The 12733-nt window shown below is 39.5% G+C and overlaps 1 protein-coding gene across 1 annotated transcript in view; it reads left to right on the forward strand.

Annotated features, from left to right (window-relative positions):
- The window catches only part of LOC121960466 (sodium- and chloride-dependent taurine transporter-like), a 43961-nt gene that overhangs the window by 9766 nt on the left and 21462 nt on the right, over positions 1 to 12733 (forward strand). The window contains exons 2-6 of the mRNA XM_042510174.2: positions 2408 to 2637; positions 2747 to 2881; positions 9949 to 10037; positions 11405 to 11550; positions 12039 to 12171. Coding sequence (XP_042366108.1) covers positions 2409 to 2637; positions 2747 to 2881; positions 9949 to 10037; positions 11405 to 11550; positions 12039 to 12171 — 732 coding nt within the window. The 5' untranslated portion in view covers position 2408. The remainder of the gene's footprint in view (positions 1 to 2407; positions 2638 to 2746; positions 2882 to 9948; positions 10038 to 11404; positions 11551 to 12038; positions 12172 to 12733) is intronic.

Genomic DNA, 12733 nt, shown 5'->3' on the forward strand with positions numbered 1-12733 from the left:
CTTCAAAATAACAATATTTGGTTAATGTCCTGGCATATTTTGCTTTATTTGATTGGTTTCCTTGGAGATGGATTACAGGGAGGGGGGAAACCAGAAAAGGGGTATTTTTTTATCTATCATTTCATGATAGTGTGTCATATGTGACTAAGAAGTCTCATTTAATACATTTCACTCATTCTAACAGCGGTAACTATTAAAAAGGTGATTAAAAAGCTTCTGTGGAGTGCCACAAGGCGCATTTCTGGCCCCTCTACTTTTTAAAATATGCATTGTTTGTACAGGGGCTCATCATTTGCAAGGATTGAAATTTTTTGTTGTTGTTTTGACTGTCATTTAGTGACACCTAACTCTATATTGGTGTCCATCCTGTTCATTTTTTTATTCACAGTCATTTCATTCAAGTGTTTCCATTTTTTTTCATGGTTACAGAGCATCATACATTGTAGCTGGTCTCATTAATATGCCACTCTGCTTCTGTACTGAAAGTAATATTACTTTAATTCATGGCCATTACTGTCTACTGCTGTTAACTGTTTGTCACAGATATAATGGAGTCCACTGTCTCTCCAAGCCGGAAATACTTAGAAGTATGCACACACACACACACACACAGCTTCCTCTGTGTTATTAATTAACTGTGTAGGAAGTTAGCCATGAAGTGAAATGTGTGTGTTTGTGAAATCATTAACTCGTTTTAGGGATCTTTAGACGGATGCCAAATATACTTTACATATAAGCAGAACGCCGGCAGAAAAAGCATACCAATTGTACAGATCACAATCCACAAAAAACAGTTGAAAGAGGAAATTGGTTGAGCTTTCGAAACCAGAAAAGTGAGTTTTTTTCCCCCTCTTTGCATTCAGCGGCTCTCTCCTTTATCTGAGTGCAGATCTGTATAAGCACATTTTGCTGGAAATACTTTCTCACTGAAAGAAGAATGTCATCCCAATGTTGTGTTTTATCTCTGTCTTTCATGTTTTTATTGATTGTTCTGTAAAAGAAGCTACTGTGTCTACAATATCTTTATGGTAAAAAAGATTATTTTGGAAACGGCACACAGAAAATAATATATGTGTATCAGTAGGCAGCGACAGAAGAGCCGTCTTGTCCTCGATCCTGCTCAGGGTAAATATCTTGCAGAGAGTGAGTGATAGAGACAGAGAGACAGGAGCTGAGGGTACAGCAGTCTGGCAGATGGAAAGAGATAAAGACATGACATTTTCCACAATGACAGACATCTGCTGACTACCAAGTATGTCTCTCTCTCCCTCTGAATCTCTCTCTCATGGTCATGGTCAGGTGGAAATTTACAGCTCTGGTTGTGTCAGTGTGGCCCCAAATGCACTGCTCAGACATTCTGACCAATCACAGAGCAATTTTTAATAGTTGAGGGATAGTTAAGGGAGGGTGGACGCAGAGGAAGGGTTGAATTTCTATTTCACCACTCTATTAGAAATTCCAGACTTTTATTTTTTTCATAATGGGCGGCTTACAGACAGTTTTAAAGTCTGGCAACATCGTCAAACATGGAATTTTAATGGAAGGTATTAAAGTTGGGTGGTATTTTAATTTTCATGCCTTCATACGTCACATGGCGGGTTTCCAAATTGCACATATTGAAACTGCGAATGTAAAATATGTCAGATGAAAACAAAAAACTCCCTTTTATCACAAACCTTATATCATTTTACACTGATATAAGGTGGTATTTCAGTTGATTCGAAAAATCCATATTTCATAAAACTGCTATGGAAACACTTTTTTTTTGCTTTTATAGGTCACATGACACTACGGCTATGTGCTTTTCAGTGGGAACTGGTGTCCTTGGGCAGGATGCAGCAGGTGCTACAAGAGCTGTTACTGCATCACAAAACTATTTAAAAGTTGAGCCAACCATCCAAAGTTTTTAATCCACAATTCCTCAGTGAAATCGTGGACTGTCACCCTCCCAGAAATGTAATCTATCTAATCTAAAAATCCTCTACAGCAAATTTTCACCTTATTTTTGGCAGTTTGCAGGACATTTCTAGCCAAGTTGCTCATTTTTTTTTTCCGTGTTTGATATCAAATCAATTTTCTCAGGTTTCAGAGGGTTAAACTTCTTAAAGTCGTGGAAATTAATTGAATTTTATGGAAAGGCTGTAGAAAAGTTTTAAAAATTCATTGGTTGAATTGTTTGCGGACCCTAAATACCACCAGTCACCAGTTAAATGCTGGAAAGTCTTGAGTTGTGGCCCGTGTGTCGGTCTTTCAGTCACTTTGACGGGCAGCCAGCCTTGGTCAAGTGGTCCCTTTAAAATCTGAAAGTCTGTTAAGATTTTAATGTACTGATGGCAGAATTTAAAGGCAGTGGATTAATTTCAAATCAGTTCTCACTAGATTTCTTCTCTGTCTCCTGTTTTTACAGAATGGCTCAAAAAGAGAAACTTCAGTGCCTGAAGGATTTCCACAAGGACACTCTGAAGCCATCTCCTGGTAAAAGCCCTGGCACCCGGCCTGAGGACGAGGCAGAGGGCAAACACCCCCAGCGGGAGAAGTGGGCCAGCAAGCTGGACTTTGTTCTGTCTGTGGCTGGCGGCTTTGTTGGTTTAGGGAATGTCTGGCGTTTCCCGTACCTCTGCTATAAGAATGGTGGAGGTAAGGCACTATTTATTTGCATAGAGGGCAAGCTGCACATCAAACATGCTCTCAAATTCCACATTGAGCTGCTTTGGATTTATGCTGATGATGTTTTCACTTCGACCAGGTGCATTTCTCATCCCCTACTTCATTTTCCTGTTTGGCGGAGGCCTGCCGGTCTTCTTCCTGGAGGTTGCCCTGGGTCAGTTCACCTCTGAGGGTGGCATCACCTGCTGGGAGAAGCTCTGCCCCATCTTTACTGGTACGTAGCTCCTCACCAGTTGATTAAATTGTGTATTTGTTTGCATTACTTTTGGGGCAAGCAGCAAGAAGAATGGGTGTGGAGGTGACGCTGTGAGCGGATGACTTGCTCACCCGCATCAACAGTGTCTCAGGTGTGTTTGGTCTCATGGGGGCTTTAAAACTCTTGTCATGGACAACCCCTCGCTTAACATCATGAGCATCATTCTGAAATTGTTGTTTACCTTCACATGGGGACAGAACACTTAAGATCATTAACACTGAGCTTGAACGGGCATGATTTAAGTACATTTGAGGGGTCAAACAAACTAATTTGATCCTCAAAAGACCAAACTAAAGCCTTTAATGTTGTGTATGGTCCGCAGACTTTTGATCTTTTAATAGCTTCATGAACTTGAGTATGGTTACTTGAAAATATTTAAAATCTTGCAAAGGTACTCAAAAGAAGGTCAAAAGAACTTTGAGAAATTGAATGCAGAGATTTAACATTGTCTTCAGACACAGTAGGCAGCTCTTTTCAGCGAAAAACCTCTTAAAACTTACTCTACACTGCCAACAAAATGTTGATATATTGTTTGTATTCTTTGTGAGGAAGAAAAAACATTTTTCTCTTGTAAAAGGTTTTGTCTACGTCCAACGGTGCACATAATACCACCGTAGTTAAACAATATTACATGCAAATAACACCCATTTTCCACTGCAATTAGTGCATGATTTTGGAGATTTAAAAACAGGTGACTGTCTCTTTTCCCATTGCTAGCTGACATGTGACACATGTACAATGCACTGCAGTAGACGAGTATGCTTTTCTATTTTTTGTTATGGTGATTACTTTTTATTTTATATGAAACAATTAAATCATACTCTTTAAATTTCAGCGCTGATTACTTCGGATTGATATTCGAGCCCTGCTTGGACGAAGACTGATGGTATTTTGTGGTAGCATGTTATGGATTTGGTTAGTCACAGCCAATTGGAGCTGTGACTAACAAATACCTGTGACTACTGCAGAGTCATTTGACCCTGGAATGAACTCTGTACACATCTGTAATCTACTGGCAATGGGAAAGCAGTCTATAGCCTCTTTCTAGTGGGGTTACCCGTGTTTGAATGTGCATGTGTGAACTTTGGTGGTGAAGGAGTAAATGAGACCACAAGGAAATGCAAAAAGACAGAAAATAACAACAGAAAGAGGTAAAATAAAGGCAGGGACACAAAATGACCTCTGACAGACACAATTATGTTTTAAGAGACAGAAAATTACCTAAAGGGACACTAAATTACTCCAAAGCAATACAAAAACACAAAGCAACAAAAAGAGGCGAAACCACCATAAAGTCTGTGTGTTTTGCTCCTGAGAGCAAATTTTTTGCATATTTGTGCTCAGAGGCCCTTTGTCTCTGTGAGAGTAGATGTTAAAATTAGGCTTGTGGCACTTCACTGCAAACACAGTTTATTACCTGTTTGAACCAATTGTGGTGTGTTGCTGTCATAGCTCTGCGTCAAGCCCCGCCCTCTGCTCCGCCCTCCTGACATCTCGCCGATGACTGACAAGCACACAGCACGGTGTCACCTGCCTTTTTCCTGCCCAACTACTCTGCTTAAATTTTTCCAGACCTCTGTTGTTTTTCACAGAGGAATGGCTGTGCAACATAAGGCTGAGTCACACCAGACTCTCGGCCAATCAGACTGCTGAGACTTTACCCTGCAACCGTTACCAGGCAACCAGGGCTGTGCTGGTACACCAACACACTGAGGCCTCTATTCTGCCTCAACCTCCTCTAGCTCTCACCTCGTCTCCTGTGAAAACCTTCGCTCTTCCAGGAAAGCATATTTAGAGATCTTAGATGTTGTCTCGGATTTTACTTCTTCTATCACAAGGAGAGTCATAATCCTCTTTCTTCAGTCCAACTTCTCTCTCCTTTTTTCCGTCGTAACCTTTTAATGTCCTGACTAAGAAAAAAAGCAGTGGATCTTTTTTTCTTTGCATTTTTAATTTCACAAAAATCTACGATTTTTTTTTAACACACCCCATACCGAACGGTTGAGATGTCTTTTTATGGTAATTATAAAACGGAAAGAAAGAAAAAATCTAAATTAAAAATTATGTCATATTGCTTGTACTATGTTAGTATACAATATATTTCAATTTGTGACCATGGTACCAGTACTAGTCTACTTTTTACATATATTCTAGTTATATATATATATATTTACCGTTACAGTAAATAATGGTAATCATACTGATATTTTTCATCAACTATATAATGACATGTAATTTATGGTATTAACAATAAATATTCATTCTTTATTTTTATTTAATAAAATTTACCATCATAGCAACAATACCTTTGCAAGACCAATTTAACCATTTGGTTAAGCATAGATTTAGCCAGTAAAACATCATACTGATTTAATCGCATATATAATGGATAACATTGAATGTATCAATTAGTAACAATGAATGACCAGAATTTCATTAATTTCTTAGCAAATAATCAGTTTTAAATACAATAACCCAAAGCAATATTCTTGATTTCTTTTAAATACATGGGTAGAAGCCAATATGCAATGACAGACGAAATAATTTTTTTAAAAAAAGTAAAAATGACTAAAAGTGTAATTTTTTCCCAGCCACGTTATTTTTTTCTAATTCTAGTAATTTTTGCCGTTTGTGAAACATTTTTTATAAAGTTGTGCATTGCCCAAGTTTTTTTTATTTTATTTTTTTGATGCACAAATTTAAGTTTTAAGATTTGAATTGTGAAAGGTGTCTGAAAGCAGCTCCAGAAAAGTGATGCTGCTCCAGGTTTCAAAGGCTCAAAGACAGGGCGACATCCAGTGGATTTTCTCAACATAACATACCTAAACTGAATGGTAGAGATGGCTCGATATAGTGACTCAAAATGTGCTCTTCCAAACAGCTGAGCAGGACGTTTAAGCAGCATCTCCTTCCCTCTCCTCCCTCCCGAGCTTCTCCGCTGCTCTTTTTCCATTTCCCTCATCAGTTCTTCTCACCTCCCCCTCTCCTCCTGTTCGCCACCAGCTGATTTAGGTTAACATATTCATCACTGTTTTCTGATTTTTAATATTCATACTGACGATTTCGTCTCGGGCACATAAGCCTCTCTCTGATTCTGCCTCGTTCATTGAATTTACTTCCAGTAATTCTATCGTCTTAACCGCTTGTAGTTTCATTATCTTCTTTTAATTATTCACTTAAGCTGCGGTTCTCACTCTCACATGTACACACGGTCTTTCTCCCTTTCAGGCACATTATCCCTCTGCCGTCTTGCACACACACACACACACACACACACACACACACACACACACACACACACACACCCGAGACGGTGTACAGAGTGTCCCAAATCACGCGTTGCTACGGCAACAGCGCGGCAACACATCAGAGAGATGGAGAAAGAGAGAGAAAAGCAGAGCAGCGAGATCTGAGGAGCCGTGAGTTGGATTGATAAAGATGAGAAAAAGGGGGAGAGAAATAAAGGCAGAGAGACAGAGAGGATGGATGGAAAAGAGGAGAGACTGAGAGGAAAAAGAGGGAGACGAGAAAAACAGAGACAGAGGGAAGAGAAGACAAACAGAGAGGAGTACAGAGGAGGAAAAGAGTGAGACAGGAGTGTTACAAACCTGGCTCACTGGTTTGCAACAAAGAGGGAGTCCACACAAAGTTTGCCAGGGAATAAGGAGATGTAATTTAACTAAACATAATTAAAAGGAAAATAAGGTGCATATCAGTAGATCAGTGTGTGAGGTGGAATGAGGTGTGTGTGTGTGTGTGTGCACAACAAACAAAGAACAAACCAAACTTAACTAAACCATATCGGCCATGTAGCGTCAGCTGCTCAACCACCAGAGAGAGAGAGCAGAGTGACTCCAGCAGCCCTTTTATAGAGGTAGGCCCCGCCTATAGGTGTGGCCAGCCATTTAGACGGCCCAACTACTCTGGGGCTGCAGCAAAGGAAGAAGCTGAGGAGAGAGGCACAGATTAGTGAGGCCGTCACAGGAGGGACAAAATGGAGGGAACAAGGAGAGAATGGAAAATAAAGCAAGGAAAGAGAGGGGGAAGAAAGTGAAAGGATAATAAAGGAAACTGAAGGAAAAGAGATCCATCTGTGCTATTTGTATGTCGTGTACACCTTTGTGTAAACACATGGGAAAAATAAATGTTATGGTAATAAAGTGTTCAGGATTTGAACCGAAATAAAAGCGAGAGACTTGAAAGAGAGTCGAGACGCATCACTCCAGACGTCTGAATTGCTGCCCACGTCTGTGATTTTTGAAAAGGGTCTTGTGTTGTGCCCATTGAAAACAACCAAGCCAATTCAGTCTGTCCATTCCAGTTTAATCCATCTCAAAGAGGCGAGCACTCAGAGAGCACAGACCTTCGCCATGGCCAAGTGCCCTATATCTCACAATGAAAGTGAAAAATAAATGGTGTATCTGCCCTCAAATTTTTATCTGCTGCAAAATTTAATTGGATCTTCCTTTGACCCCTGCTGCATCCCTCCACCAAGACTTTCTACACAAGTATATTTCAAAAATGTAGCGTTTTCTTGCCTTTTGGCATTACGTTCATATAACCCTTTTAAATAAAAGAAATGAATAAATAAAAATAGCTCCCTGAGGTTTTACAAAGTAAAAGCTCCTTCCATGCTGACACTTTCTCTGTACTTTAAATTCATTCATTTCCTCGGCGATCATTAAAATAAAATGCAGATAATCTGCAAATGCCAAATATCGGCCTTGATAATCAGCAGGGCCGATGATCTGTTGAGTCTTAGTCATGGTTACATGTGAGTCTCTACCTGACTCAGAATTACGCCCGTTATGTCATCTAACAAAGAGATCCTTCCAGATGATTCCTCACGTGTAAAGTCAGACAGTTCATCGTTACAGTGGTTATGTGCGTCAAAAAGGATCATTTTTTAATGTAAACAGAGCGTACGAGGTCAGCCGAGGTCAGCAGACGAGCACAAGAAATGACATCATGGAGGCGGACGCGTCTGTTTGTTTGATCAGCACTGTTCCATGTGATCTGAGCAAGTCGCTGTGTGTGTGTGTGTGTGTGTGTGTGTGTGTGTGTGTGTGTGTGTGTGTGTGTGTGTTGAGAGATGTTAGATGCTTTTGGGCAGCTGCTAATTAGCTGAGTGATTAAAACGACATGATGCGGTGGTGAAATACTTCACACTTTCACACACACTCTGAAGACACACTCTGAAATTCAGTTCACAGAGACCAACACATTATCCACACACTCCCCCTCTCACTCTCTCTCACACACACACACACACACACACACACACACACACACACAGATGGCCAATGACGTTGAAGGACATTAATTTGGATGAGTGGCCTCGGTCGGCGGTGTGTGTTCACTGATAGCACACACACACACACACACACACACACACACACACACACACACACTCATAAATTGTACTAATATACTTATGAGGACCCTCAGCGACAACAATCATTACTTAACCTCTGACCTAAAACCTAATCCATGTTCAAATCTCGACCCAAATCCCAACTCCTACACCTGTTCCCGTTTTCTTATCTTTATATCCTTGTGTGGTAGAAACACACACACACACACACACACACACACACACACACACACACACACACACACACACACACACACACACACACAGCCTTGATCCTGTGTTTACCGTCTGCTCTGTCTCAAGGCCAGTATCGACGCAATGAAAGTCCGCTCATCGGTCCCTTACACACGTCAAAGATTTAAGTTCAGGGCAACACTATCGAAGGGTAGATTTACCAAAACATGATTGCTGCAGACTTTGAGGAGGCTAAAAATACTGTGGGTATTTATGAACACGGGCGAATGTGAAAAAATATCAGCACAGAGCCTCCTGACATTTTGAGTTTTTCTCATTTAATTTCTCTTTTTACGGCTGCAGCGTTGCATCAGATTTACATCATTTCATACACATTGCGATGAAATTTAGCCTGAGGCGTTTTATGTAATACAGTTCTGTGGGTTTGAATAAATGTGGCTCTGGCAGCATCAAGTGAAGACCAAAAGGCTAAGACAGAAGCATAAATCAGAACCTAATCCTGTTAGTTTCACGAGGAAATCTCAAAATGAACGTGTCATATGGTGAAAATACACAATCAACACAACTTTTATCCACCGAACATCTGTGGTGGTTCCCAGTTTTTCAGACATAACACTTTTTTCATTATGAACTCACCACCGTTACATCCTGTTTTCTGTCTAATCACAAGAACGAAATGTGCAGACACTACAGGGACTAATATGCTGAAAACTGCGGGGATTTTTACAGGATGTTGACAATGTCATTCATCATTTATTTACATGCGGTTGGAGGGAAATGTAATTTTTTTCTGTGTGGCCATAAAAAAGGTCCCAGATCATTTAATATATATATATATATATATATATATATATATATATAAATTGTACATATTTTAAAGTCCTTTATTTCAGGCTATTATTTAATTTTAGATTAAAAAAAGAAGATTAAATACAAAAATTTAATTTTTTTAAATTTAAGGTCATTAATTACTCTTTTTTAAAGTATAAAATATATGCATGTTTTATTTTTTAACATAAAGCCGTTATTTACTTTTATAAAGGTTCTTTTAATGCATTAAGTTTTTTTTTTTTTTTTTAAATCTGTTTGTTTTTTAAAGGTTGTTCTTTTAAGATAAGGCCATTAATTACTTTAATAAAAATAAAAATAAAAATTACACACATTTTAATAATTTCTTTTAGATAAGGCCATTATTTACTTAAATTGTTTAGGTGTTGTTTTTTTTACATTCCTTAGCTGTTTTTTGGGTTTTGTTGGTTTTTTTTTTTTTTTCAAAAAAAATTGTATATGTTTAGTCGTTTGGGGTTTTTTGTTGTTGTTTAGGCCATTATAAAAATGTGTCTGCCGCTATCTCTGCTGCTGCAAGAAAATGACCTTTCACCAGAGACTTGGATCACATTGTGACCTTCAGCTGCCCTCGGCTGATATACTGGACTGACCTCTCTCCTCTCTGCAGGTATTGGTTACGCCTCCATTGTGATCGTGTCCCTGCTGAATATCTACTACATCGTCATCCTGGCCTGGGGTCTCTACTACCTGTTCCAGGTAGGTTCATGAAAAAGAAACTAATAGATGATTACAAATGACTTAAATGTAGAGATACTGAAGGATGTTTATCAGGGCAATGTGACTTCTGATTCTTTAACCTCTGCTTTCTGGAGTATCAGAATCAGTGAAATCAATAGTTGATCTAAAGTAAATCAGAATTTCCAACCAGCACCTGAACACGGCATAAGCCGAGTTTGTTCCTTTAAAAAAAATACTTACCTGAAAGAAGATGCAACATTAATGGAACGAGTAATGCTGGAATAAAACCAGTAAAAGTACATTTTCTTTAATAGCAAATATCTATTTACCCAGTTTTTTCAAGAGTTTATCAGGTCAAAGTTGGCTCTTATAGGCTCTCTAAACTAATACTGTGCTGTAGCTGAAGTTTTTTAGATATAGAGGCAAAGAAGTGTTCTTGTTAATATCCTGTACTAAGAACGGTACTTGTCTGTCATCTGTTGTGCAGCCTCCTTGATTTCTTTGATAACTGGTTTAAAGCTGACTCAATAACCAAAAGAGCCCTTTGATGGTTCCCCTTAACCCAAAGCAGGCGCCTTTTGAGCCTTGACAGACTGCAATGTGGGCGGCTAATATTTATGGTACAAAACGTTAGACTGTTAGGTGTTGAATTTCCGGGGAAGACTCACCTGCTAAGCGAGGTACAGAAAGATCATTATTATTATTACAATATTATTAGTTGGTACACTGTTTTAAGTGTCTTGGTTTTAACACCTTAAAGCAGGGATACTGAACTTGCTCTGCTTGGGGGACCCTTTTGTAAAATGACAGGAAGCAAGGGACCAGTCGCAACAGCCCCATACACGTTTCTAGGATTTTAGGACATTTTTTGGAATTTAGGACATTTCTCAGATTTTAGAATGTTTCTTGGATTTTAGGACCTTTTGTAGGACTTGAGCATGTCTCTAGGATTTGAGGACGTTTCTAGAATTTTATGACATTAGGGGCTTAGGTGCTGGTACTGTTTGGGATAAACAAGCTCTATTTTGATGCTGTTAAATGCACTCTGGCACCTTATGTATACTAAAAGTACAAAAACAGTTTCCAGTGTGAATCACTTCGTTTTCATTGTGAATTAGATAATTATTGGAGGACCACCCGACACCCTATTAGGGGCCAGATTTGGCTCTTGGGCCACAAGTTGAGTACCACTGCCTTAGAGTATATTATCACACTTAGTCCGTGACCACCTGCCATAGACAAAAAGACAAGCTGTGTTTAAATTTTCACCTAGTATGTCCACGGTCAATTATTTCAAATCAGTCATTCAGTCAATCAGTCAGTTTCAATCAGAGGCGAGCACGTCCCAAATTCATCCTTTAAGTAACTCCTGTTTTTTATTTCAGTGTTTTCAGCCGGAGCTGCCCTGGGCCAAGTGCAAACAGCCCTGGAACACCCCACGCTGCATCGAGGACACCTACCGCAAGAACAAATCCCTCTGGCTGGCCGCCAACGCCTCCAACTTCACCTCCCCCGTCACCGAGTTTTGGGAGTGAGTTACATAAGAGCACACATACATGCTCGCTTGCATAAGCACACCAAATTTTCTTCGTGTGTCATTTAAAAAGTTTAGTTGAGGTACAGCATCTTGATAAATTCTGCAGTTCACTTTGATTTGAATGAATGGTGGTTAGAGAGACTATAGAGGGACCTTTGGAAAAAACACAGAATGTAGAAGTTTTAGGTTTTTGAATTCTCAAATATTTCGGAGGCATTGTTGTTGATGAGCACTACCAACGTCTGCTTAACTTCATCTCTTGTTTCCATTTAGTATTTTCCTTTGTTTTTGTCAGTTCTTTCGATATCCTCATTTGACCAGACCTTGACAAATAGATCGCTGTAGCTCTCAAATTCAGATTGTAACGAGGCTTAAAACTTAAGCTGATTGTTATAAGCTTTTTGCCATCATGCCCTGAAGTGCTGTCACTGAGTTACACAGATGGACCCACACGCTTACTGAGCTCTCCCTTTCTGTTGCAGACATAATGTGCTGGGTATCACCAGTGGAATCGAGGATATTGGTCCTGTTAAATGGGACCTGGCTCTGTGTTTACTGCTCGTCTGGGTCATCTGCTTCTTCTGCATCTGGAAGGGAGTCAAGTCCACTGGCAAGGTAAATAAGTGTTTCTGTTCTGCTGTTGGCATCCTGCACTTTATCTTTATTGCTTTGTTTTTGATTGTGTTTTGCACCATTAATCCTGAGGAACACTATGTCCCTCCTCTTGAAATAGCTAAAGTCAAAATAAAACAGGACTAATGTGTCTGCTTGTATCATTGTGGTATCATAATGACTTCTGGAAACCGTGACAGGGTGATGCTCATATGACTTTGTCACTGCGGTCAGACGAAGAGAACAATAGGGGCTGTGTTCAAACTAAGTGCAAGAAAATTCAAGTCTTTCTGGAGGCCTGGGCGTGCTGAGAGGAAGCAAATGCATGTGCATTTTTTTGTTGTAATAAACAAATATGTAAAAATATTTTTTTGAGCCTTTACATCCAAGAAATTGAAAGATGACAAAAAAAGCTGCGCAATTCTGTATCCTGTGCCATAGCTGATGTGTTTCAATCCAGAAGCAACTCTAATGGCCACTTGAGGATGGCTTCAAAAGTAAGTCACTTCCTAAAGACCCCCAAATTTACAGCAGAAATAAACATCTTCACAGACTGCTACAAGAA

This window comes from Plectropomus leopardus, chromosome 2 (genome assembly GCF_026936395.1).
Source record: "Plectropomus leopardus strain MGB_pleo_1.0 chromosome 2, ASM2693639v1, whole genome shotgun sequence".
Lineage (NCBI taxonomy): Eukaryota > Metazoa > Chordata > Actinopteri > Perciformes > Serranidae > Plectropomus > Plectropomus leopardus.